At 42.7% G+C, this 25,892-nt stretch overlaps 1 protein-coding gene across 2 annotated transcripts; it reads left to right on the forward strand.

Annotated features, from left to right (window-relative positions):
* The first annotated feature begins 1,101 nt into the window (after positions 1 to 1,101).
* On the forward strand, positions 1,102 to 13,018 carry LOC113032384 (myocardin). Of its 2 annotated transcripts, none has more exons than XM_026185288.2 (16): positions 1,102 to 1,410; positions 2,367 to 2,538; positions 4,638 to 4,691; positions 6,615 to 6,670; positions 7,032 to 7,098; positions 7,859 to 7,984; positions 8,079 to 8,269; positions 8,449 to 8,589; positions 10,302 to 10,467; positions 10,575 to 10,737; positions 10,837 to 10,978; positions 11,123 to 11,728; positions 11,828 to 11,926; positions 12,086 to 12,223; positions 12,311 to 12,365; positions 12,455 to 13,018. In XM_026185288.2, the coding sequence occupies exons 2-16, from the start codon at positions 2,484 to 2,486 to the stop codon at positions 12,871 to 12,873; spliced, it is 2,478 nt and encodes an 825-aa protein (XP_026041073.1). In that variant the 5' UTR covers positions 1,102 to 1,410; positions 2,367 to 2,483; the 3' UTR covers positions 12,874 to 13,018. The 2 variants fall into 2 exon arrangements, with proteins under 2 accessions (XP_026041073.1, XP_026041074.1); XM_026185289.2 differs by having other exon boundaries at positions 11,828 to 11,911.
* The last annotated feature ends 12,874 nt before the right edge of the window (positions 13,019 to 25,892 follow it).

Here is a 25,892-nt window from a genome sequence, read left to right on the forward strand (position 1 = left end):
CAAAGGTGAGATTTTATAATGATGACAAACACAGACGTACTGTGCAAATGGCACCTGAAAGAGCGCTCTGTCTATAACCATCTATTAAATTAAGGTTCCCATTCATTTTGTCTTCCATTAGTTGTTCCATTTTGTTCCATGGCAACCGTAATTGGCCCATGCAGTGCTATCTCTGCTCCGTGTTCTCTGATTAGTGGATCTCCGTGCTGGTGTCTTTCTCTCCTTATCAGATAAAAAGAGCTTTAACCCACTGTCTCCCTGTCACCACACTTCCTGTCCTCACCAGTAAGACTTCCGTCATGTGTGTCGGCCTCCTTTCCTCACCAACTTTTACCCGTCGCCTCCGCCTCTCTACCTCCCCTCTCTGCCTCCCTTCCTCTCCATGACCTGCTGAACCAGCACACACCCGTCTGTCTGTCAAAAGGACTGAACAGGTGTCTCTGCTTCTCCCCCCCTCCCCTCTGCAGCATTAGCCACACATATACATGCATACACACACACGTATGTATACATGTGTAGACATCATGCACGCACTGGCAAACACTGCTTGTTTTTGAGGTAAAACTTGACTGGTTTTGCTGGAACCACACTGTATAGTGTATGCTGACGGTCACTAACTTACTGACCTGTGACTCTCTGTGCTGTGTTTCATACACACACACTCACACACTTGCACACTTGCACATACACAGAACAGTAAATCACTTTAGGGGGGGGTGACCTAAAGGTGTCTTGACAGGAGCATATGAGCCTGCAGCCGTGCACGACTTGAAGAGAGTCCAAAACACTCTTCTTCTAGCTGCTTTATAATAAACTGTCCCCCCTTTCTTAAAGAAATCCTGCTTACACTTTTCTATCATCACATCATGCGACAGTCCAGCTCCTAACATTAAATCGACTGCTCTATCCTCTTCTATGTTAAAGTCAAGTGCAACAAACACAGAAGTACTTATTGTCCTGTAATCTGTTCCTCACTCTTTCAGTCTGCAGATGTCAAGGGGGTAAATTGCTCCAAGCAAAAAGAGAGGGGTGGGGGGGTTGGTGGGGGTGAGGTCACTGCAGGGGAGGGGTGAAGTTTGACAGTCGCTCACAGTTGGCACTGATGATCCAGGATGCTTTGGGGCAGACGGGGGGGGGAGAGGGGCAGAGAGAGCGAGGCAGAGGTAGAGACGGTGAACTTCTATCGGAAGGAGGACGAAGGAACCGCAGATCCTTTCCCTCCTTGCGTTTCACCTTCAGGAAAAAAACCCCCAAAAACTAAGGATATGAAAAGAACATGAAAGAAAGAAATCGTCATTAAACGCACTACGAAGTTCTCTCTTTCCCTCTCTTCCTCCATCTCGCACCTCTCTCAATTTAATCTTAAATCCACTCCAATTTCCCCCGAGGGACTCAATTCTCTCTTTTCCTGTAAGTATTCTCTTTCATTCTCTTGCTTTTATTCTCTCTGTGTTTTTTAGTTCCTTCTTGTGACTCAGCACCCTGCTGTGAAACAATGCCTGTGCCAGACGTGAAATCTCAATCAATTGCTTGTTATTTGATTGCATTAATGAACGAGAGGCCTTCTTTTGGACTCTTTAGGCTGTAAATAAGTGAAGTGTGTGCATTTATCGGATTGGGAATAGGAAGAGCTCTGCGGTGATTTAGTATGCATAACCTCAGCTATTCCAGAGTGTGTGTGTGTGTGTGTGTGTGTGGTTTTGTTTGTGTGTGTGTTTGTAGAGTCCCTTCAAACAGGCTTCCTTTGGGTGTTTTGTGGCTGGCCAGTTCAAATCAATATTGTTAATAGGTTGTGTGTGTATGTGTACTAATGCAGCTCATGTAGATTCCCAGCTCTCTCTCTATTTCAGAGTCAGCTCATCTTCCTTTTAGTGGAAGGCACATTTTTGGCCTGCCGTCCCCGGCGCCATGCTGTAGGTGTTGCGAGTTCGTGTTTGTCCGTCGCAATCAGTGTCCTCCAGCCCTGACGTCCAAGTATCTGCTGGGGTTTCTGTCTCCCTCACTCACGTGAACTCGACTTTTTCTCCTAGTCTTCCTCGTCTGGCTCCTTGCCCTGTCTCTCTCTAAAAGCCTCCCATCTGTTTAATTCTCTGTGTCGTTAGTTCTGTCTCTGTGGGTGGGCCTTGTGACTCTCTGTGTGATTATGACAGGCTGTCTATAGGGAGGCCTGCTGTTGCCAGAGCGGCTAACCATAAAGTTCAGTCTGCCTGTAGGTCTGAGAAGCTTTTCGTCTCTATTTCCTCCTCAATGTATCTTCGCTATGCTTTGTGTGCCTCTATCAATATTGGTTTGTGTCTATCAGTGGATTAACAAGCATCTGTCTGCCTCTCTCCTCTGCTTCCTCCACTCTTCTGCATTCCCAACAGTGAGAGACAGAAGGAGAGGAGTCCATTCCTCCTGGTAGGGTGACGCCAGGAATTTCCTCTTTCTCTCTGCTCCACTTCCTCTCTCGTGCCCCCATCGTCTCCCCCCCCCCTTCCACCATGACACTGCTGGCCTCCGAGAGGTCGCTTCTCATCCGGAACAAGTTCCGCTCAGGTGAGGATTTGAGCTCATGCCAATTAAAGGAGAGAAGGACTCGTTTTCCCACAACAATGGCTTTTCATCTCAGGCGCACATGCATGATCATCAATATTTTGAGTTGAAATGTCTGCGAAGATTATTGGCAAGTCAGTCACACTGTTGATCATGTGATCAATCCAGTGAAGGTTATTGATCATGGCGAATGGATTTAGTGATCGCTCCCTACAGACAGACATATGGAGATGTCTTGAACAGAAGTAAATCCGCTGACCCCGAGGATAAAGATCTCTGAACGTTACTGTCTGACACTTCAATCAGGAAACGGGCTGGTTTGTTGTGCTTATGGAAAAAAAACTGACTGTGGGTCTTTACCAGAAAAGTCCTCATTATTTGAAGGTTCTGCAAACCAGATTTAAAATCTATGTCTTATTAATAATTCAAACAATCAGACCTCACCTATAACCCCCCCCCCCCCCCCGAGTTACAATTATTATTATAATTATTATTATGTTAAAAATGTAACAGTGAAAAGCTCAGCTAAGCTGCTTCACCTTGATGGTGAGTGTGGTTTGATCAGATCTGAATGACAACTGTAAAGCAGCAAAAGCAAACGACCCCACAATTATCCTCAGATGTTGGTTCTAATATTGCTAAAGTAGGAAGAGGTGTACCAAACCTTTTGTCTGACTCTCGTCCACATCAAATCAGCCATTAAGGGTTTGCACAAAAGCAGAAATCCCAAACATAAAATAGGCACAAATGGCGCGAGTTTAAAGGAGAATGATGTCTTCATGCATTCCTACCAAAATGTAAATATCATTGTCAGTGATAGGTGTGATAATAACCTAACAGTGAACCGTTCAGGAGGCAGCCAGCAGTCTGTGACAAACAGCATTAGGCAACCCTTCCCAAGCTACACGATGCTAGTTTCCCCAACAAGTTGCAGCGGCTGCTGCTGAGTTCCCACGCAGCTGTCGTAAACGGCTGGCAAAATAGAACGGCGAGAAAATGACACAGACAGTCCCCTAGGTGTGCAAACACCTGCTGGAAAACGTGATTCTATAAGCAGCTGCTCTGTCAGAAAGCGTATATGCACATAGCTGAGCTGGAGGAATATATTTTATCTACCACTATATCCAACTTGTTGATCCCTTTGTCAGCTAGCATTATGATTGCACTTAATTCGAACTTGGACGTGCACGTATTAGATGATGACATCCAACTGAATAGAATAACAGCGATTATTTATAGCTTGTAGCCACTTGAAACAAAGCATCTGATAACTCTTTGTCTTTGTTTTTCACAGCTTTAAAGCTGTCGGCTCTTCATCTGGAGCGTCCCTGCAGAAATTTTTAAAGATTTTAAGACAATTACTGACTTTTTGGTGCAAAAAGGGAAAATGTATTATATTATATTTATTTGGCCCTTCAGGAACAGTTAAACTACCTTAACACTGCTTCCCTATCCTGTTTTAAACCCAGGGGACTGATACGTAAGGCTGCTTTAAATACAGATCTTGAAACCTTTTAAATTTTAGAGTTAGAAAGGCAGGAAAGAGCAGGAAGAGTATAGTTAGCAGCACATATGAGAGTGATGTGAGGGGGAGGGCATGCATGAGAGGCTTGTGGAGAGAACGGGACAGCTGAAGGGGGGGATGGGACCAACAGAAATAGACATACTGAGAGATAAATAGTTATTGCCCTCCACCCCCCCCTCGAGCAGTCCTCTCCTACCCTCCCCTTGTCAGGTCTCTCAGGTCTCAATGCTTGCTGAAATGTATCATGCGAGGTGGGGGGTGGGGACTTTGTGTCACGGGCACAGCCCTTCCGTGCTTCACCTGTTTGTGTGTGTATGTTAATATGTGCGTGCCAGCATTCAAGGAGATATATAATCTACAAGCACTGCAAAGTCATGGGGTAACATGAGTTTGAAGGCCATATCATTTAACAGTGAGCGTGCTGTCTAGCATTGCTTAACTCCGAGCTTCCTACGTCAGTCTGATTTCTTATTCCAGATATGTAATTTTGCCTTCAATGAAATGAAACTAATGTACTGTTCCATCAGTGTAATACTTAATCATTTTCTTGGTAACACAGCTCAATCTTGTCTTTCAGTCCTGCAGCTGAGGATTCAGAACCGAAGGCTGAGTGAAATCAATGCAGACTCAGGTTAGTCTACGTGTATCATTAACATTGTGATTGATCCATTACACTATGACTGCAGGGTGTATTTCATATTAATGATCTTCAAGTCACTTCTTTTCAGTGGAAGGCGATTGCTCATTGATTTGCCCAGTTTTTTAAATTTTTTTCTTTTTAGATTTTACTATACTGACCTTTTCGTTTTTTGTAACAGCAAAATGGTTGGATTAATGCTGAATTTATTTATTTATATATTAAAAAAAACTTTTTTTGTACATGAATCTACAAAACTCAATAAGGCTCTAGGTTTGATCTGCAGTAATCAGAAATCTAGAAACGTGAATAAGTAAATAAGTAAACAAGTAAACATTGACTTCAAATAGGATATGAAACCCACCCTCTTAGGTTAAAGTCCTCAGTTTAACCGTTTGTTTTACCAGATCTTGGTTTCACAGATTTTCTTTATACTACTCGCCTGATTTGTCTAAAAAACAACAACAAAACAAAATAAATAAATCAACACACACACATATATATATTTTAGGTATTTCTTAGCCTTTAGACAAACTGGTGACCTGACCTGGCTGTAACCTGCCTTTCACCTCATTATGGTTAGGCTAGGCTCGAGCCCTCCCCTTGGATAAGCAATTAATCAGATGAATGGGTTTGGTTTTCTAAAGCCTGAAAACACAGTTAAAAGGACGTGTGAGCATTTAGTTCCCACTCAGACCTTTTAAATTACAATATATTGAAAGGGTAGTTTTTTGCTACCTTACTTTTAATATTGTTGTATTTTAGATGAATAATCCCAGCATTACCCAAAAAATGGATAAAATAAGAAAAAAAGTATTTTTTATACCATAAACAAAATAAAAATAAAATATACTAGCTACTTTACTAAATACACCTTGCTAGTACTGGGTTGAAATGGTCAGCAACAATACTCAGGTAGTCTGTGGGATTTAAACAATGCTCTGTTGCTATTTAGCTCAAAAGTGGGCCAAGAAAACATCCTCCACACCATTACACGACCACCAGCAGTCTGAACCACTGAGACGTGTCAGGATGGATCCATACTTTCATGTTGTTTATGCCAAATTCTGATCCTATCATCTGAATGTGGCAGCAGAAATTGAGACCCAGAGAACTGCCACTCACAGGATAGTTTCTGCTTTTCAGACCAGTATCTGTAAACTATAGAGATGGTTGTGCAGTAAAATCCCAGCAGATCAGCAGTTTCTGAAAGACTCACACCAGCTCATCACAGACTTCCTCATTCTGATGGTCAGTTTGAACTTACAAAGGAAGCTCATACGCATTTAGTTGCTGCCATGCCATTAGATCATTAAATATTTGCATTAGCATGCAGCTGAGTATGTGTACCTAAAAAGTAGCTGGTGAATGTAGATATTACTCCATATGTAAAAGCACATTTTTATTTTTACTTTAAAAAGTCTATTGCTGTCAGTAGATATGCACTTTATTAGAAAGGGGAAAAGTTCACACGCTGAAGACATGAGGATAAATATATAAAGCTGGAACAATCAACAATCATTATCTGAAGATGTGAGCATAAATAAATTGTGTCATGCACAGAATTCAAAGTGCAGAGTGCAGAAATGTATTAAAAAGCAGACAAAAACAATCCCCATCCGACAGGCAGGCACCTTGCTTCACTTCCCTCCTGGCTGCAGGTTACTCTGTTTTTGATGCCTGCCAACACAAAAGAGTGTCTGAGATGCTTCATGCTGTAACTTGGAAGGATCATTTGAAAGCTGACGCTGCTTTGTTGATGCACCCCATCACCTGAGTTTCTATTCTTCTAGGCTACTGTTCTCTGAAATAGTCTAATATGAGAGTTTGGATTAAGAAAAACAAATTATCTTTTTTTTTTTAAACTCTGCTTTTCCACATTTCATCTTTAACTGCATGTCTGTCTGATTGGAACAGGGCTGAAATCCACGTGCCCGCCTCAAAAAGCTGAGAAAGACCAGAGTGAAGCTCTGGTGAGTTGAATACTGTCTCTTTTTATAAAAAATTAATTTCTCACACTTCACACCAAACTGATTTTGAAGCATCCAACACATTTGAACCCTCTAAATATCTTTATGAATCTTGGTTGGTGATTATATTAGTAAGAGTCCAAATGTCAGGTTACTGCTGTGAGTTCATAAGAAATATAATTCATGATTAAGTCTCTTCTCAACTAAAGAAAACTAATTTGCACTAGTTTCAATAGAAAGTCTCCCAAAACCTTGCAATAATCCTGGTGTAATAATATGTCATTAGGCTGCACTGACAATAAAGTTTTATTCAACTTTCCTCTGGGCCTTGGCTGTTGGTTTGACCCTCTGTTTCCTGATGCAGCGTCTAACTGATGACGGTGCCACTCAGAAGTTGCCTCCTGGTGGTCTGAATGCTGAAACTGCACAAGGTGATACCATGCCCACAGTAACGTTGCTGTCTCCTCCTTGCTTTGCTCTGTATGCTCCCAGCGTAGCTCACTGTAACACACTTCCCCTCCTGTCCATTTCTCTCGGTCTGCGTTATATCATATCTGTGCTGTTCTCCGCTCCCCGTCGTACAGTAGTAGTAGTAGTGCAAAGATGTGAAGTGTGTAAATCTCACAAAGGGCTTTGTGTTTCATCAGCTGTCAGCGAGACTGAAATGTGACCTTGTAGCACACTTTAACGCTGCTCCACATGCAGCCGGCAGGACATATCAGGGATTGACAGCACGTGATAAACCTGTCAATCCAGGAATCAGAGTCATCATTTTCGGCTATTACTGAGATCTCCCTCTCTCATCATGCCACTCACCTCCTTCTCCTCTAATCTGCCTTTTAATTTTAAAACACTATGATTATAGCATCTGGCTTTTCAAAATGTATAATTTCCTTAATAGTCCTTCTGTGACATTTTAAAAATGTGTGATTGCGTGCGTGTGTGTGTTGCCTTCATTTCCAAGGGAATACATTTCCCCATGGGCAGGCGTGTTTACTTGTTTTTGATGCCTCTGCTGCTTTGAATCGGGACTGATCGCCTGTGGCAAAGCTGTTGCGCACGCTCACGTTGCATATGTTCTGAAATCCTGTTGCTTCTCTTTCTCCTATCTTGCCTCTTTCCACTGATCTCCCATCTGTCCCGTTCTCCTCATTTATCTGCACCATCCCTCCCACTTTCTCCCACCCGTAGAGCGGACTGCGTGTGGGGCCCACAGGCAGAAGAAAGCTCGCCAGGCGCAGGACCTCACTGAGAGGATCCAGCGCCCGCCTGGACCTGTGGAGCAGCAGCTCGAACGCACGCCGCCTCCGGAGAACGGTGAGTCAACGCGCATCTGCATGAACCACCACACACTTCCCCCCCCCCAGCCTTGTCTTTTGACCTTACTTCCATTTGCTTTTCATTTCCTCAGGTCCTGCCTCCTTCCCTCTGACTGCTGATGTCTTCGAAGATGACATCTCCTCCTCATCCTCACCCACGGAGCAGCACAGCACTCACCAATCACCAGCTTTTTCTTCATTGCCGAGGCTCTCAGGTGACCAATTACTGAGCGACTGCTCAGCTCTGGTCCCGACCCTTAACCACGGTCCCTGTCATGCTCAGGTGAAGGAATGGCACTAAGTATATAGTTTTAATAAAAACACACATATTTTGGAAAAAATGTCTAATATGAGCTCTCAGTTATAACCATGGACAAACATATTAAAGCATATATTCAGTAGCTGTTGAGTTTATAAATAGCTTCATATGTCAGCTCTAATAATCTGATACTCTGCCTTCAGTCTGGTTTGGCAGTGCTCCCGGGAACCGAGGGCATCAGACAACCTATGAGCGTAAAGCTGAGTGACTCAAACTCCATGGCAACGACTGGGAGGCCGACTGGGATGTATCTGACCTCTCAGACCACACCCCTGCTGCCAAAGGTAAGCTGGGGTTAATGCATGCTCCTCCACATACAAACCCCGCTGCTTTAAGCTACATGAAAACAAAAGAAGAAAAGCCGTGCACATCTTGGCGCTGAAAAAGGACGGTTTGTGGAAAAGTCACATTTCTGAACTTCCGAGTTGCTGTCTTAAATTCTTAAATTATCACAAGCCACAAAACAAAATGCATGACATAGCATGAGAAAAAAGCTCATTTTAAAAATACTCTAAACCTTATGCAATTCATGCATCTCCAACAGTTTGTACTCCATAAAGGACACATGCTGAGCAGCTGTCATGGACGCTTTCCTTTTTTCTTCTATGTTCTGTTTTCGGTTGCTCTCATTCACAGCAGATCATCTGTTTCCATTTCTTCCAATCTTCTGCATCTTTGTCTGCATCTCCTTCTGTCACGCCAACCACCTGCGTGTCCTCTCTCATCCATAAACCTCTCTGCCTCCACCTTTCTCCTACTAACCCAGCTCCTCCAGCTTTCCCAATATTCCTCCGACGGTGTACCCAGTATCTCCCCTCTGAAAGTGTCCAGACCAACTTAATCTCACCTCTCTTGCTTTGTCCTTGAACCATTCAAACTAAGCTGTCCCTCTGATGTACTCACTTTTTAAAATCCTGTCCATCTTTGTCACTCCAAATGCAAATCTCAGCACTTTTAATTCACCCGCCTCTGGCTACGCCTCACATGTAACAGCTGGTCTCACGAGCATCTTGTAAACTTTCACCCTTGCTGGTACACTTCTAGCTGTCATATATACCACAGATCTTTACTGTATGTGGGAATGGATGTAATAAAACATCCACAGAGAGGGGGAGACATAAACTGCATCATTGTTAAAACATTAACCCTTCTCTACGCTTTGACCCTAAAAGTCTAAATCATGGACTTTGACCTCAGACCAATTTCATAATTGAATAACCTGGATCATGTCGCTAATATTGCTACTTTTCATGTAATACTCTCTGGTTATATTGTTTCTCTTTTGTGTTCTTTAGTTTTTACCACTTTCAAAATTTCTAACAATGATACATAAGTGTAAAAAACACTTACCTTCTGCATGCTCTGAAAAGATAAGTGTAAAAATGTGCATTTTGCTACATAGAGCTAACAAAAATCCTACGTGGGTGCTATTTGGTGAGTTGATTATTTTCTGTGTATGTAAAATTTTCATCCAGGAAACAGTGTTTACGTCTTACGCCTGTGTGTATGTGCTTGCTGTAGTTGTACTCACAGCAGGTGTACAACGTGAGAGATAAAAGACAAATGTAGAGGTCTTTCACCTAACAGGATGGTCACTCCTGTGAAACAATGCTCTGCTGTAAACTGCTCTGCATTCATTAATGTCAATTTGCACTTCTGGAGGACCTCAGTGTTTGCCCCAGAGGTTAACGCATTCACACATGAGCAGCTTGGTTATATGTCGGAGCCTGCGCATGCTGTCATCTGGGGGATTTGTGAGGCATTTATGCATTTCATGTAGCTTTTCTTAACTGCTATCTCTGTTTTATTATTGGAAAGCACTTTGGTTAACTTTGTTGTTTTTAAAAGTGCTATATAAATAAAGTTGGATTGGATTGTAGCGTGCAGCTAATGATGTCATATGTCAAATGACTCATTTGTTTTTTTTTTTTTTACTCTTATATGGTTTAAAGTGTTCTTGAAATAACTCACAAGTTTTCTAAATGCGTCTTTATAGACAGCTCGGCCTCCCAACAACCCCTGCACCTCAACTCTGCCTCACTCCCTTAACTTCACCCATCTCCCCCGTCCACGGAAACCGCGGGACACCAAGCCCAAAATGAGGAAACTCAAATATCATCAGTACATTCCTCCAGACCAGAGAGGAGGGGCTGGGACCGGAGGTACCAATATAATTGGTTTACTTAAACAGCAACACTCATTCATCAGATCAAGGTTTGCTCAGGTGATAAAGTGATTGAGTTTAGCCAGAATATTTACGTATTTTCAGGGGTGGGAGCCAAACAGAAGAGCCCTAACCCTACCCAGTCTTTAGACCCAGCCTATTCTGATCTTCTGAAACAGCAGCAGGTCTTCCTTCAGCTTCAAATCCTCCAGAACCAGCAGCAGCAGCAGCAGCAACAACCACAAGAACAGATCACTGTTGTACCCAGGTACACAAACAGATTAGTGGGTGACACAGTGTTGGGTATTTTATTATGATCCTACTTAGCTGATCTTTACTTGAGTTCATGCTCCTGTCGTTCTTTTAGTGGGGAATCTGGTGATCTGAAGTCTTCGGGAGCCATACCACAGAATCCCCAACCTGTTCCTGCTACAACCAATCACACCCCTACGGACACAAACCCTCCATCAAAGCCTGAGCTTCTCCCTGCTAATCTGGTTGATTTAACAGTAAGAAAATCATGTTTATCAGAGAACAGAGACGCTAAAATGGCTTAAAATGTTTGAGAAATGATCCACAATTAAAGGAAACCAAGTACCTACACTAGTATCTTTCCAATAGTCCAATAATTGCCTCCATTTCTTCTTCCTCAGGTGTCAGAGTTACGGCAGCAGCTGCGTAAGCGCGGCCTTCCTGTCTCCGGCACAAAGCCTGCCCTATTGCAGCGACTTCGTCCTTTCCAGCTTCCCAGTGCTTGCCTCACCCCGGCTCCCCTCTGTCAGCTGGGTACCAGCCCGGAGCCACTCACCCCCTGCCCCTCATTGCCATCCAGCCAGAGCCCTGGCTCCAGCTCCAGCTCTGGGCTAGACTCGCCCAGCAGCAGCCCGAACCAGCAGCTTTACATCCAGGATAGGGCAATTCCTAATGGGATTCTCAGCAGCGCTCCAAATAGAGTTCCAAATGGAATTCTAAACACTGTCCCAAATGGTTTCACAAATGCTGCATCAGTCAGTTTGGCGGGGGAACCGTGCAGTCTCACCAACACGGTCTTCTTAGCTCCTGCCAGCACTGCCTCGGGAACTCCAAGTCCCAGTCTTCCCATGTCATCCTCCTCACCCCTACAGTGTGGGACTCCCTGGGGAACTGAGAAGGAGCAGCAGCGGCAGCAGCAACAGCAGCAGGAGCTGAGTGTGGAGCTGGAGATGAGGGAGAGAATGAGGAGCAGGCCAAGAGACCGCTCCACATGTTCCGGCAATGAGGTGAGGACAGACAGACTCAGATTTCTGGTGTGACAGATGTTGATACGAGAAATGATCATTTAATGATGTGACTGCTTTATAAAAATCTTTTTCCACTAGTCTTGTGGAGGATCCCTCCATCCGTTCCTGCAACAGGACCTGGGATGCTCTAGAGGGAAGCAAGAAACAGATGCACACGCAGAGGTGTTGTTTACACGGGTAAACATACAAAACAGAGCACACATGTCCTGGATAAATGGGTATAAATTATTCTGCACAGTGGCACACTAAACAGCCTTCCATCTAGGAGCATTTCTCAAACATGCAAACATGCGCATACGCCACCTGTCAAACAATTTATCTCTTCTTTCTAATCAGGTGTTTTGCTGCCAGCCCTGTGATGCAATTGGCAATGACTTTGAACTGCCAGTGCAGATTACAGCAAGTCCTATTCAGACCTTACCCTCTGTTCGCAGCTTGGAGGAAGAGCTACAGGAGGCTATCCAGAAAGCACAGGTCAGGAGTCTTTGGATGAACAGGAGATCACAAGGAGTATCTTTTGTTCTGTAAAATGAAGTATTTCTCCTTTTCTTTGGCTAACAGATGGACCCTCGGCAGTCCATTGATGACATTCTAGATGAGCCTATTGCTTCTGTCGGTCAGTCTCACACAATTAATAAAGAATTCCTTTTCACTAACACTCGGATTGCTTTCATCGTCTAATTCCTTGTACTGGCTCTCTTTCAGACTCCGTCAATGTGTCTGACCATAAATCTCCTGCCCACTCAGCCCGTTCTCCTTCTCCTCTTCAAAATGATCAGTCCCAGGCTTCCCAGCAGCACCACAAGGACGACAACTCCCTGCTTTCACCTCTTTGCTCCTCTCTCTTGTTGGAGCTTCCCCCATCCCCTGCTGTAATAAACCCGAGCCAGGTAGTCCCACTTCCTCCTCCACCGCCCATCTGTACCTCCCCATTGCCATCCACCAGGAGGTCCCGGAAACGACGGGCTCCAACACCGTTCGACGCTGCTGACTGGCTTGAAACGCTGTCGTCCGGCCTCCGCCCTCTGACCCCCCCAGCAGCCCCCTTTGTCGAGCCAGACTTGAGCCTGGATTCAGATCTAAATGTCAATCGAGTGCTGGACCTGATGATAGAGCAGTGGTGAGGACTTGCGAGGGGTGATCGCTCGTTATTTGTCAGTTCAGCTGTAAAAGTCACCAGCTCCATGCAATGTCGAGAGCTGGATCCATTGCAGCGATCGGATCCAGCAGCTTTGACGGGACAATGAGAACACAAACACATGCGCACACTTTCACCCTATGCACACTCGTAGTGTTTTTTAAAAGCACTTGGGCTCAGCCAGAAATGGCAAACAAGCCACACATCTGTGGATTGACACACTCCACAGCACAATGTTTGCAGTGCAAAACAAAAGAAAACCTGGTGGCATATTAATTTAAACATGCTTCCTGGCTGTGCTGGGAGAATGTCATTTCTGACTTATCTCCAAAACCCGTTGTCGGATTGGGTTGAGTATGGCCCCTGGTGTTGACTCAGTCATTGAGTCCTAGCCATTCATAAAGCCCATTCAGAGTGTGTAAAAGCCAGGCAGAGCGCACAGCTTGTGTGTGGCTCCAGACCTTGACCCCGATGCCAGACACACAGTCGGCATGCAGAGGGAGAAAGCTGGCAGAAGCCACACACAGGAAGTGTGAGTACATGCTTGTGTGAAAGTGTGATCTGTGTGTGTGTGTATATGTGCGCTTTCCATATGACTGACTGTGCGAGTGCACACATGGCTGCTCTTGGCTGTATGTGTCCACATACAATGCTTCCAGGTGTATTTATCAGCATCCGAGCCAAAGCACTTGTAGTTATTTGTTTGTTTGCGATTAAGTGTGCCTGCTTGTGTGTGGCATGACAGATCTGTGAGAGGATACACGTGAAGAACACAGAAGAGAGGCCGCGGATTTACAGTAAGTGTCCACTTCCTAAAGCAGACATTTAATTGTGGTCCCTCTGCCAGCGGGCAGTAACTCCAGTGTAGTTATCCTGTGTAATCATCAGAACAACCACATTACCTTGTTTAAGCCGCCATCCTCCAGGAGAGCAATCAGGAAGCCACCCCAAAAATAGTCCCCGTACAAATGCACCAATCAGCCGAGTGAGACTTTCCTCATCACTTTGCAAAAACAGGTGGTCATTTTGTTCCCTGATTAACCCCCAACAGTGTCTGGCCTGCTCCTCGGTGATTATCCTGCTACTAGCAAAAGCCAGATTTAGCACAATTTATAACCCAACACCAAGGCCACACCTGTTCACTTACTGCAAATGAATTCCTCCAATTTATTGCTAAGAATATTAAATGTTTGGTGCATATTTCAATATACAAATGGACCATTAATATTAAGAGAAAATGTATTGTAGCGTTAGCACAAAATACTGTGTTTTAGGGATGAAACATATCACGCGACCAGGTGAGCCTGTCAGTCGGAGCCAATACGCACATTTTCTTACGGGTGACAGTAATCTTAGCTCAAACTTCTACACGATTTACTGGTCGTGCAGTAGTGGGTACATTATTTGTTTGCATAATACACTTTCAGTGAGTTACGTCCATTCTCAACCCCACTTACCATAATGATATTAATGGAAAAAAAATCTGACAGAGGTTATCTGCCATTAACCTCTGCTGTACCAGATGAATGTAATTCAGATACACGATCCCATCTACATAAATTTATTCTAGGCCCTTAATTGGCTGCATGTCCCATCAATCACTTTGGAGAGCTCTGATTGTCTAATTCCTGTCTAGAGCATTTCGATTATTTGATAAATGACGCAGAGTTCTTCTTTTATGTTATCATTATATCTAAAAAACGCATTTGTTCCCTTCAATGAAAGTGAAGCAGTGAGTGCAATTTGATTCATGTAGAGGGCACAGAAACTCGAAGTCTAACTTCATACTACTGTACGTTCTTGTCTTGTTGTTTCTATGTAGGCAATGTGTTGTTGTGGCTTGTCTTCCTCTTATTGTAGTGATAAAGCCAGCCACAGTGAGTTATTGGGATAAGATAATCTGTGCATTGGCCAACCTTCAGCTCAGTGCAACAGCTTTATGCTGAAGCAGTTCTTGTACAGCTTTCAGCAAAGAGACTATGAAAATGCAGCTAAATGTGGATGGATGGCTATGATAATCATAGCGATCAATAAGCATTGCCTGCTGCAAAGAAAAAAAAAGAAAAAAGAAACGAAAAAATAGATTGGCAGGAGAGTAAGATGCTACCTCCTGTGACTTCCTCCGCTTTAGGGCTGACAACAGTCTTTTCCCTGTTTCTTATTTACTTCCGATCGTTGGTGCAGACTTTCCTGAAACACCCCAGAGACTGTTGACTAATTTAATTAAGCCAAAGTTTAATAATTCTGTTTTAAACTGAGTTAAAAACGTTGACTGAAAGCACTGGAGTGTTTCAGGTAACTGTGGTTTAGTTGCTGCTATAAATACCTTATTCTGAAAATGTGAGACAAAACAAAATGTTTTTGCTTGTACGTCTATTTGTAACTTATTTGTGCAAATGTTTCTCTCCACAATGTATTTAAAAGCATTACAAAAATTAAAGTCTTAATAGATTTACTATGTGCCTCCTCTTTCTTTCATCCCTGGACAGGAAGTTAAGTGATGTAGCACACTGAGAGAATTAACAAATGGATGAAGAAAGAACTACTGATCACTGTCCCAAATTACGTCTTATCAAATATTGATGACCACAAAGTAAATTAAATATTCATTTGTGCCAATATGCATCTTAAATATCCATGAAACCTCACTAACACCCACATAGTTCCATAGTTAATCTTCAAAATGGCACAGTATTATAATCCTGAAGAACAATAATATGCTTTCAAATGAAAAGCTGCAGAAGTGATAACGTATGATCTCCGATTACTGATCAGCACGACAGCGATATTATATCGAAAGTATTAAAATGAGGATCAGTCTCTTCATTCATAGACAGACAGGAATACAACACACAATTTCTTTGGCCCAGCTCTTTAAAGCTGCATATGTTGATAAGTTTAACCCTACCGCAGACATGCCACAAAGAGAAGAAAGAAGACGAGACAATCTACTCTCTGTTTGACTTATCCACCCAGGGGTGAGAGTGTGTTTTCACAGGGGTAATACTCCAAAGCTGTGACCAGGGTGTAATGAGGGATTCGCTGTAATGGCCCCTCTAGCCGTTCCACATCACTTCCTCCTCGTTCCTCCCTTGCAATAACTGCTTCCTGCATGATTTCATGGAAATTAAAGGGAGAAAGGTGTGTTTCATATGTAAAGCAGGTAGCTCTTGCCGAGACGTGTGGATTCTCTCGCTCCCACCATCTCTCCCTCTCACTTCCTTACCCCCTTATTTCTCGTCTCCTGGGTCGGGGCTGGGTAGGCTTTGATCACTGGCAGAGGGTCGCTATGGTTTGATTTCTGTTGTGCTCCTCTGAGAGTTTTGCTCTGCTATTATAAACCATGTGAGAGAAGACAGGGGGCAGCTACTTTAGCCTGTGTATCACTGAGCGAATCATAATCATGCATACAATATAAGGCAGAACGAGGGCATGCTACCAGATAAAGCAATACATGAGATGTAAAATCAATCAAATCTTTTTACTGAGTGAGCTGTGTGGTTACAAGAGACTTATTAAAGCTGTGCAACAACATAAAGTCCTTCTTCCAATCCCTGGCATCATGTAGATGCCATAAACAAATCCCCTTAACCTACAGTAACTGCCACAAGGTAGCAGAAATAAAATAACACTGATATGTTATCACCTTTATAGGCTATCTAAACTTGCCAATTTATACATCCAATAAATTTCTGGTGAATGTAAGCCTAATATTTACATGCATATTAGCTGATAAAGGATGCACAGTGCTCTGTACAATGGTCACAGCGTATGTTTGCAGCAGGTAGTGTGCATGGTATATACCTCAATAAAAACCACTACATGAACTCAAGTAATTTTAGAACGTCTCAGAAGGTTACTGGGTTTAAATCTGATGGCTGGTCAGGATGTATTTGGACTTTACATGATCTCTCAGGGTTCTCCAAATAGATGCATGTAGGGAAACTGGTGATTGTAAACTGGACGTAGGTATGAGTGTGCCTGTCTCTCTGTGACCCCACCCTGTTCTCACCATGACCCTGAACTGGTTGAGAAAATGGATTAGATGTCTGACACAACCAAAAGCACGACAGCAAGATCTCGCATTAGATCAGCGCACGCAACAGACGGGATGCATATTTTATTGGTGCAGTCCTTTCAACAAATTAAAGACATGGTACAACAGTATGATTACATTAAATCTCTAAACATTGTGGCTTTGAAACACATGATTTACAACAATTAAAACAGGCTGACCCAACTAAAGGAACAGAAACAGATTCCTGGTTTTAGGCTTTGATGTACAGCTTCATCTAAGCCGCCTGGTGTAAAGCATGTTTTCTTTTTCTCTCTCAGACTGCTTCTACAAGTGCATGAACAAAAATAAAAACATCTGAATGTATAATTTCCTCATGGGATGAAAAAAAAAAACACGGGAATTTGGTGAAACCACTACAGAAATCTTGTTTTCTGTTGCAAAAACCAGTGAATTATTACTGCTGCTCTGCCCTGAGGAGGAAATATTTGAAAAATTCAGATGTTGTGCTCTTGTGCTGTTCTCTCTGTCATTAGAAGGTACACATAATGGTTGAGGGAGGGGATGACCAGATATCACTATCTTGCCACATAATTACAATATTTGTCTAAATTGCAATTGTATAATTAGTATTATTCATAAAAGAGGAAGGACCGAGAGAAGATGTGGGTCGATTCGTGACGATAAACTGCCTCTACGAACAGGCTGCTGTTGAGGAATGATTGTTCTTCTTGTGTTCAGAATAACTAATTTCCTTGTAGTTCTCTGTTGAACTGTATCTAACTGGTTCATTTACACCTCCTCATGAAATTTGTTATCTCACAGTACAGCCGACCAATATGGAACATGCCCTTCAGCATTGCTAATCATAAAATTACGGCTGTGGGAATTTTACTTTCACACTGCTGCCTGACTGCTAATGCATACGACCGTGTTTCTGTGCTAAAATACTGCTAAAGGGACATGCATATGATATTTCAAAAGACATGGCAGGATGCGGCGTTATCCTCTGAAGGAAGGATGCCCTGAAACTGTTTAAAGTAGCCTGCATCTGTGTCTGTAACCAGGGGCTTCTGCAGCTTTCCAGCACTACCACACATCAAACTGCAGGGCTGGTTAAGCCGAGCAGAGCTACCGCTCGTCTTTGTTTAAAACTGTGTGAGATGGGGAAGGCTAATTGGACTAATTAGCACCAAAACAAGGCTTGACGGAACAGTCTTTCTGTACCACAGATGTTGTGCCTCTTTTTAGTTTAAAAAAAGATGCAGGAAGAAAAGAGGCTCACTTTCAAGGCTAAGCCGGTGTGCCATTTTTAAGCCCTGTGCCGTTACAACAACGCTGGGAAGGCAGTTTTTGATGTACCGATGCTTAAAACTGACCCTTGCCACGATAGCGGGAGCCTTGGGAACTCCAGCCGAGTTTCTTGACAGACCGGGTTGAGCCTCTCTAACCCCTGTGGAATGCAAGCTTTGCCAAATTTACACCTTTCTTGTGTGAACTGTCTGGTTTTACGGTTACCCTAAAAATGTTTGAAGTTCCCAACTGCAGTCCCAACACCCCGAGGCTTCATGAAGACTCAGAAAACTGCAGCGCTCTGCCTCAACATAGAGACAAAAACAGTGAAGTCTTGCAACACCTTGAATTCCATAAACAGTCAGTGTGTTTTGCAGAACTGTGCTCAGGATCAGATGAAGAACATGAGAAACATCTGAAGACTTTGTGCCTCATTTGCATCATTCGACACTGCAGAGTTTCACATTATCCTCATGAAGTGACTCCACGGTGCAGCTTATGTCGTCTTTACCAACACAAAAGTAACCCAGAGGCTTTTTTTTTTTTTTTTTTTTGCCTGTCCCGTTTGGCTCTTTTGCCATCAGAATTATTGTCTAAAGGCGAAGAAAGATGCCCAACGGATTTACTTTACCAGAGGCTTTTTTGCTAAATCTCCCTATCTTGAAAGTCTTACGAGATTGCTGGAAGGTTTATGGGATAGTCTATTTTTAATTATAGTAGTTTGTACTAGTATTAAGACTTAGAAGCTTTTGTAGATTTAAATATGTTCATCTGTTTAAAAAAAAAGAAAAAGAAAAAAGAGGCTCATTTCAGTGTTTACAGGGTCATAAAATACTACATTTACAGAATAACCAGTTCAATCTGATAAAAATGCATAAAAAGTTTGCTCCAAAATAAGCTTTTCAAAAGCTTCTTCTCCTTGAAAGTCCAACCAAATTGCTTTTGCAGAGTTCTCCCAGAGATTTCAAGGTTTTAAAAGTCTTTGAGTGCCACAACTTTCTTGTATAATGTGCAGTATCTGGTATAACAACCTACAGTAGGAGTACTTTGTTAAATAGAGTTTAATGCATCAGTTTACAGGTTTAACACAACATGTCAATATCTGTGCCTTTTTATTTCACCAAAATATCTTTATCTTTGTGCCACTGATTCAACAATATGGGAAACATTTACCAGATTTTGGTCCACACTGACATTACACCATCACACAGTTGCTGCAGAATTCCCTCACACTGGGTGTTTAGTTCTTAACAGATGTTATTTTAATGATTCACTATATTAGGGACAAGTCCTTCCAAAGTAAGGCCTTCTGTAAAGCAGCAATGCAGTGCTAAATTCACTAATCACACTACAGTAACTAATCTAACTCTCCAATCATTTGCACTGTGCGGGAGAACAATAAATAAAGGCAAAAAATTAAATAATCAAACTTGCTCTTTTTCTGTGCTTGTTGAAAAATACGAATATTATGCCTGCTTGCTGTTTTCCTGCACCAAAGGACGAGAAGGTGACGGTAAAGGGCAAACTGCACCTTACCCACATACAACTGCTGCTAACACATCGGCTCTCTGCAATCAACCGCAAAGATAACGTGCTAACACAAGGCTAGCAGCTAGCAAACCTGAACCCAGTGTAAATGAGTTTGAATATTGACCACAGCCGAGGCAAGCATCCAGAACTTGAGCTTCAACAGGTAAGAAAGAAAAAGCACTGAGGCGTGGGAGCGTTGTGGCCTCCATTTCTACCTGTTTGTCCAGCAGAATCATCGCTGTGACCTTTTTTTGTGCAGTGTTTATTAGGATAGAGATATGCTTACACTGTTAGCTGGTTATTATGTAACAAAGCATCTCAGGTCATGTGGCCAAGTAGCACAAGTAGTCTAATATAGTGTAATTAATTACTTTCTCCAGGGAGTAATTAAATGACGTAATTCATTGCGGCAACAATGAGTAATACATCACTTTTCTGAGTAATGATCCCAACACTATTTATAATACGCAGTATTTAGTTAATGGCATGTTTCTTTTGCCTGAAAGCAATGCCTGACTATAGATGGTGTAACATTTGAGGCAGCATTCAAGCACAGTTGGTTAATCAAGTCTTCTTATTTTCTGTGTTTTTGGTTTTTAAAAAGGTCATTAAAGAACTTTTTTTGGATACATAAACTAATTACTGTAGCAAAAACCAAAGCCTGATAGACATTCTCATTTGAAAGCACTCACATGCACCACCTTTTTAAATGCTGTGAAGGTAATTGTTACTTAAAATTACTTACACCGGTCACTTAAACTACAAGTATAACTTTTAACCACCAATTGTTACACCTGTTTTACTGTACCTAAATATTAAATATCATTAGGAACTGAAAATTATATCCTAAATTCTGAAAATCTACACGGTGAATGTGATAAATGGCACACCACCGGTGCAGTAATGCCTTTTAAATCTTGCCAAGAGGCCCACATCTCTTCAGTGAAGACTGAATACCATACTGTATTGTGGTTCTGGGACAGTGTTAAGCTCAGGAGAAGAAAGGCTTCACAGCTCGGCTGTGTTTGTGTCAATGGCCATCTTTAGCATCCAGGTATGAAGCAAGTTCTGTAAAACAAGAAGAAACTACAGGTGATTTTGTTTCCTAAGCAAAAGCTAAAGCATGCAAACAGGTTCTGACATTTTAAAAAAATCTTATTTTAGCAGCTTTGACATGAAAAAAAAAAATTATTATCTCTGCACAAATTACCTTAGTACTGCATCTCATCACAAGTGATTTCCAGCTTCACTTCAGTGTTAAGGTCCTTCCTGTCAAGTTGCTCTGCATAACAATTATGCTAATTTTAGAAACCTGGTCATGAGTGTCAGTTTTGTCCAAATTAAAATCCAAATTTAATCGTGCACTTTTTTAAAAACCTTCATAATGAAGAGCAAAGAAATATCTGTAAAGTCAGATAAAAAGAAATCACATCAAGGAGCATTCAGAACCAATTTTTCCTTGTCAGTGTGTATGTGACTGAGTTTAACTGTGTGTGATGAGCTAGATCTCAGTGAATCTGAGAAGGTGTGACACTTGCCAAGTAATGCAGTCATTAAAATCTCTTCCAGCTGTTCATGAAAATGTGCACTGACTGGACACTTTATTACAACTTGATAGTCTTGGACCCCGTTTTGCCTTTAGAGCTGCCTTAACTCTTCGTGGCACAGATTCAACAATGAGCTGGAAACATTCCTCCGAGATTTTGGTCCATGTTGACTTGATAGGATCATGCATGCTGCAGATTTGTAAGCTGCACATCCATGATTGTGATTTTTCCATTTCACCATACTAAGGGAGGCTGTGGAGTTTGAACAATGTTTAGTTGAATCTGTGTGGATGTTAGCCTCAGTTTCCTGTTCTTAGCTGAAATGAGTGGCATCAAGTTTTTATGTATCTGCATACCTTGGTTGTAATGAGTAGTTATTTGAGTTACTTCCTATCAGCTCACAACAATCTGGAAATTCTCCTGACCTCTGACATCAAGAAGGCATTTTCACCCAGAACTGCTGCTCACTGGATATTTTTTCTTTTTCGGACCATTCTCTGTAACCCTACAGATGGTTGTGTGGGAAAATCCCAGTAGATGAGCAGTTTCTGAAATACTCAGACTACCCCGCCTGACACAAACAATCATGCCCTGTTCGGTTTGAACTTCAGCGAGCTGCTTTGGCCATGCCTAAATGCCAGTCATTGCATAGAGTTGCCATGTGGCTGATTATATATTTGTGTTAACGGTTGAACTAGTATACCTAATAAAGTGGCTGGTGAGTGTGTGTAATAATCCTTCTGCTTTTTGCTTTGTGGGTTTGCAAGAACTCGGCTTTCTGCATTCTATCAGAGGATTAGATCATTTTTTTTGTCCTGTCCGCTCTAATTTATTGTGTTGTCCAGCGTGCTAATGAATGTCTAGCACCATTGGGGGCTGTAACTATTGTTTTGACAGTCTTGACATGTCACATCTGTGTGTAAATTTATAGCACAACCAGGCTTTTCTCAGCCATTTATCCCGTGAAATCAGATCACTTTCAAGGCATCTGTTTTCCCGGAGGAATCATTCCAGTAGTGCAAATATGTATAGATACAGAGTAGCACCACAAAACTGTCTGTGTAAATCAGACGTATAGTTGGGCTACATGACAGGACATAAAGGACACATTTCACCATGGTGTCGAATAATATACAAACCTCTTTTTGCAGGACATGGGGTGAAATTACAAAAGGCAGGACTGACACAAAATGATCCAAACCCTTCTGTGCACTTTGTTAAACTGCCTGCACCTGAACTGTAGATTCATCCTCTTGAGAGTTATTGCCTTGTTGAAGCAAGATTACAGCCAAATCAGATAAAACAAAGCCTGTGCCACGAGCGGCCCTGTGTGTTGAGCGAGTGTGTATTTATCTGTGAGTATTTGTACCTGCAAAGGACACAGCTGAGTTCCAGAGCAGGATGTGTACTACACCTCACCGATTCGTGTTTGAGGCCGAGTGTCAATGACAAGCTCACCTCACACACTCAGCCTCTGTGCAGCTGCAGAGTAACGCAGCCCAACCTTGCCTTATTTGCCAGCATTGTTATAATGAAAAATACATGCCGTGGTGGGGGGTCGTGCATGTTTGTGCGCTCGTTTGAGTGCGAGTGCATGTATGCGTGCGTCTGTTTGCGTGCTGGTAGGTGTGTTATACCTGTGGCCACGCGTCGTCCATGTTAATGAGGATATAAGGGCTCCTGTTCCTCAAGGTTACCCACACCACAGGGATTTCATACCTCCTGCTTCCTCATTCCATATGCTATGAATACATCAGTGGACACCCACAGATTAAATTGATCTAAATACATATGGGTTTCTATTTGTGCGAATAGATACATGTATACCCACATGTGTGTTTGACACACTCTAATTTTATTATATCTATAAAAAAATTTCAGACATTCGGACTCTCGGATGAAGTGGTTAAAGTTTGGTGGTCAAATGTCAAAGGTTATGATCACAGTAAGCTCAAAAAATATTTTTATGGATATACATTTATTAGTGCTGGGGGAATAAATCCATACAGTGTAGTATCGTAATACTTTGCACTGTTACACCCACCGGAAATATTGATATTTTATTAGATATTAGATACAGAGAAAACTTACATTAAATCGTCTCAAATGAAAAAGCGTCCAACACTGGAAACACTTAGCTTGCTAATTAGCAAGCTAATGCTAATTAGCAAGCTAATGGCTCAACAATTAGGACTGCAACATCCTTCCATCTAAAAAAACTAAAATAAAATCATTGACTGCCTGGTGATTGTAATAGATGATTTTACGTTATGCAGCCGATTTCAGCTTGTGGTGACTAAATGGTTGCCCAGAACTTGAGGGTGTTGCACACTCACTGCCACATTTGAGCTCGCCGGGTAGAAAGCTGCAATCACTCTCAGAGAGACGGTTGAAGCTTTGCAATAATTGCTGCTAATTTATAAATGCAGGAGTTTGAATGAGTCTTTGTAATTGGACGAAACATGAGAGGACTCGACCAAACTGGCTGTCTGCTGGTTGTCTGTCAAGAGTGTATATCCCCAAATATGAAACTATTCTTTAGCACCAGGTTACATAGCATGCAGAAACAATTATGTGACAGTGTTGCTATGAAGTGTTCAGTTGCCAACTGGGACTTAGAAAACATCCTGGCATTGCTTCGTCCATTCCACAGTCGCTGCTCTATGGCTGCCTCTTTAAGCCCTGCAGAACGCTTCCAAGGAGAGATTGCCATGCTTGAGCTAATCTCAGAACCCAGAACCAAATCTTTTGCTGTGGCAAGCTACTGGTTGTCTGTCAGGAGAGATTCTGCTCCCTCTACCTTCACATCCGAACTGACCAGGCATGACCTCCTCCCCTTCAACCGAAGACCCATCTAAAGCCAAGAGTCTCTCCTGCCTTTGTCACTGTGTCTCTTCAAAACGCTGTAATCCAAATTGATAGGAGGGATGAGGAAGGCCTTAAATGGATGCCGAAAAAACCTTTTCCAACTTTTGAATTGTTTTTCCACTCAGCTCTCTCAGTTTCTTGTGGACATAACTGGAGCAGAGGGTGCTCAACAAGACAGTTTCCAGTGGTGCTGCTGTCAAAGTTGTATAATGTACAGAGCAGCAGCAAGTGAGTGTGTTACATTGTGCTCTCTGTTTGATTGCCCTCTTTCTACAGGTATGGTAGACTGCAGGTTCAGTTCGGGAACTGTCTGTTTTGGGGATTCGTTTTATTGGTCAAGCACACTTGAGCTGAACAGGCTGTGTCTCGCAGCTCATGTATCTGTGGTGTGTATTTGAAGGGAGTTTTTCCCTCGTGACTGTGACAGTCTGATTAGGAAGTACTGGATACATTTGTTCAGGAGCTGTTCTGCGTTGGTTTATCATGTTAAGAGGATGCGAGCGGGATTGATAGCGGCGAGGTAACCAGTGGACACCAGGTTACTCTCCCGCATATGGAGCTATTTTCTCAGCTTAGGAATTTTGTTGTGTGAAGATTGAACAAGAAATTTGGTCCAAGAATGAGGCTGATGTGTCCATATTGCTGATGCACAAGAAATGCTGGAGCAAAGAAATATTGAGTTTTTAGCTTCCAGCTGCATTCATTCAAATGTATCCATCATTCAGTCAGCGGGAGGGGGAGGACTGCATGCAGAGACATTATATGGGAGGCATTATTTCTCACTACTGGATAACAGAGTCTGTTTCACAAAAGCAGATCTTAGGTGGTGAGTAACCGGCCCTACAGAGACATGGATTATGTGAACTGCGGACTTTGACGCATCTCTACCCCCTAGTCTCTTCACATACTAACATGATGCACACGCTGCCCGCTGTCCTTAAACTTTGCAGCATTTATTTTTCTGTCCGTCCCACACGACTCAAGCAGGGCTCACTTTTTCACACCTCTCTCCAATCGCCCGTTCATCAGTGTAAAATACCTCACCCCTGCAGACAGAGACAGATGGAGGGAGCAGCACCAGCCCCCTGCTCAGCTCCAGTGATTTATGCCACAGTAGCAAAGACACACATGCACGCACACACACACCTATGCATCCACACATACTGTATGCATGTGATCATACATCAGCAGATGAGGTCGAATGCATGAATATACACACACACACACTCAGAGCTGAATGCATGACGGCACCTGTCTTGTGTTAATGCTAAATGCCACAACTCGAGGGCTTTTTAAAAGGACATGTGCATCTTTGAAGCAGTGGCAACAGAGTCTGACATCATTTGTCCCTTTCTATGACAGTTAAAGAGGAACAGGCTGCAAGCACATTCTTCCTCCTTATTCCTCCTGACTGAGGTGTCAGACCATAAAAAGCTATGTTATACTCGGCGGCAACACTTCACTGCTAGATGGAATATCGGGCTCTCTTTCTATTAAATGCCAAGCGAGCAAACAGAGTGAATTTTTAAGGGCAGATAATGAGCATATAACGCTGCAGCAGAAAAAGAGTGAGAGGAAGCAGTCAGCTGTTTGTGTGTTTGTTTATGCTGTGTTGTGGTCTGGGGCTCGGAGCTGTTATGCTGTTGCAACAAGGACATGGTTGCTGTACATGAGGCAACGATTTGCGAGTAAGGTCATTGCAGTCCTCTTCTCATCACCCCTCCCTCCAACCATGCACACGCACATATGCAG

The sequence above is a fragment of the Astatotilapia calliptera genome, chromosome 11 (assembly GCF_964374335.1).
Source record: "Astatotilapia calliptera chromosome 11, fAstCal68.1, whole genome shotgun sequence".
NCBI classification, from domain to species: Eukaryota; Metazoa; Chordata; class Actinopteri; order Cichliformes; family Cichlidae; genus Astatotilapia; species Astatotilapia calliptera.

Bases quoted from the DNA above. Each gene is read 5' to 3' on its own strand.
- LOC113032384 (XM_026185288.2), top strand. From the start codon at position 2,484: ATGACACTGCTGGCCTCCGAGAGGTCGCTTCTCATCCGGAACAAGTTC. The intron at 2,539-4,637 runs GTGAGGATTTGA...CTTGTCTTTCAG, and splicing joins CCGGAACAAGTTCCGCTCAG to TCCTGCAGCTGAGGATTCAG. The intron at 8,270-8,448 runs GTGAAGGAATGG...CTCTGCCTTCAG, and splicing joins ACGGTCCCTGTCATGCTCAG to TCTGGTTTGGCAGTGCTCCC.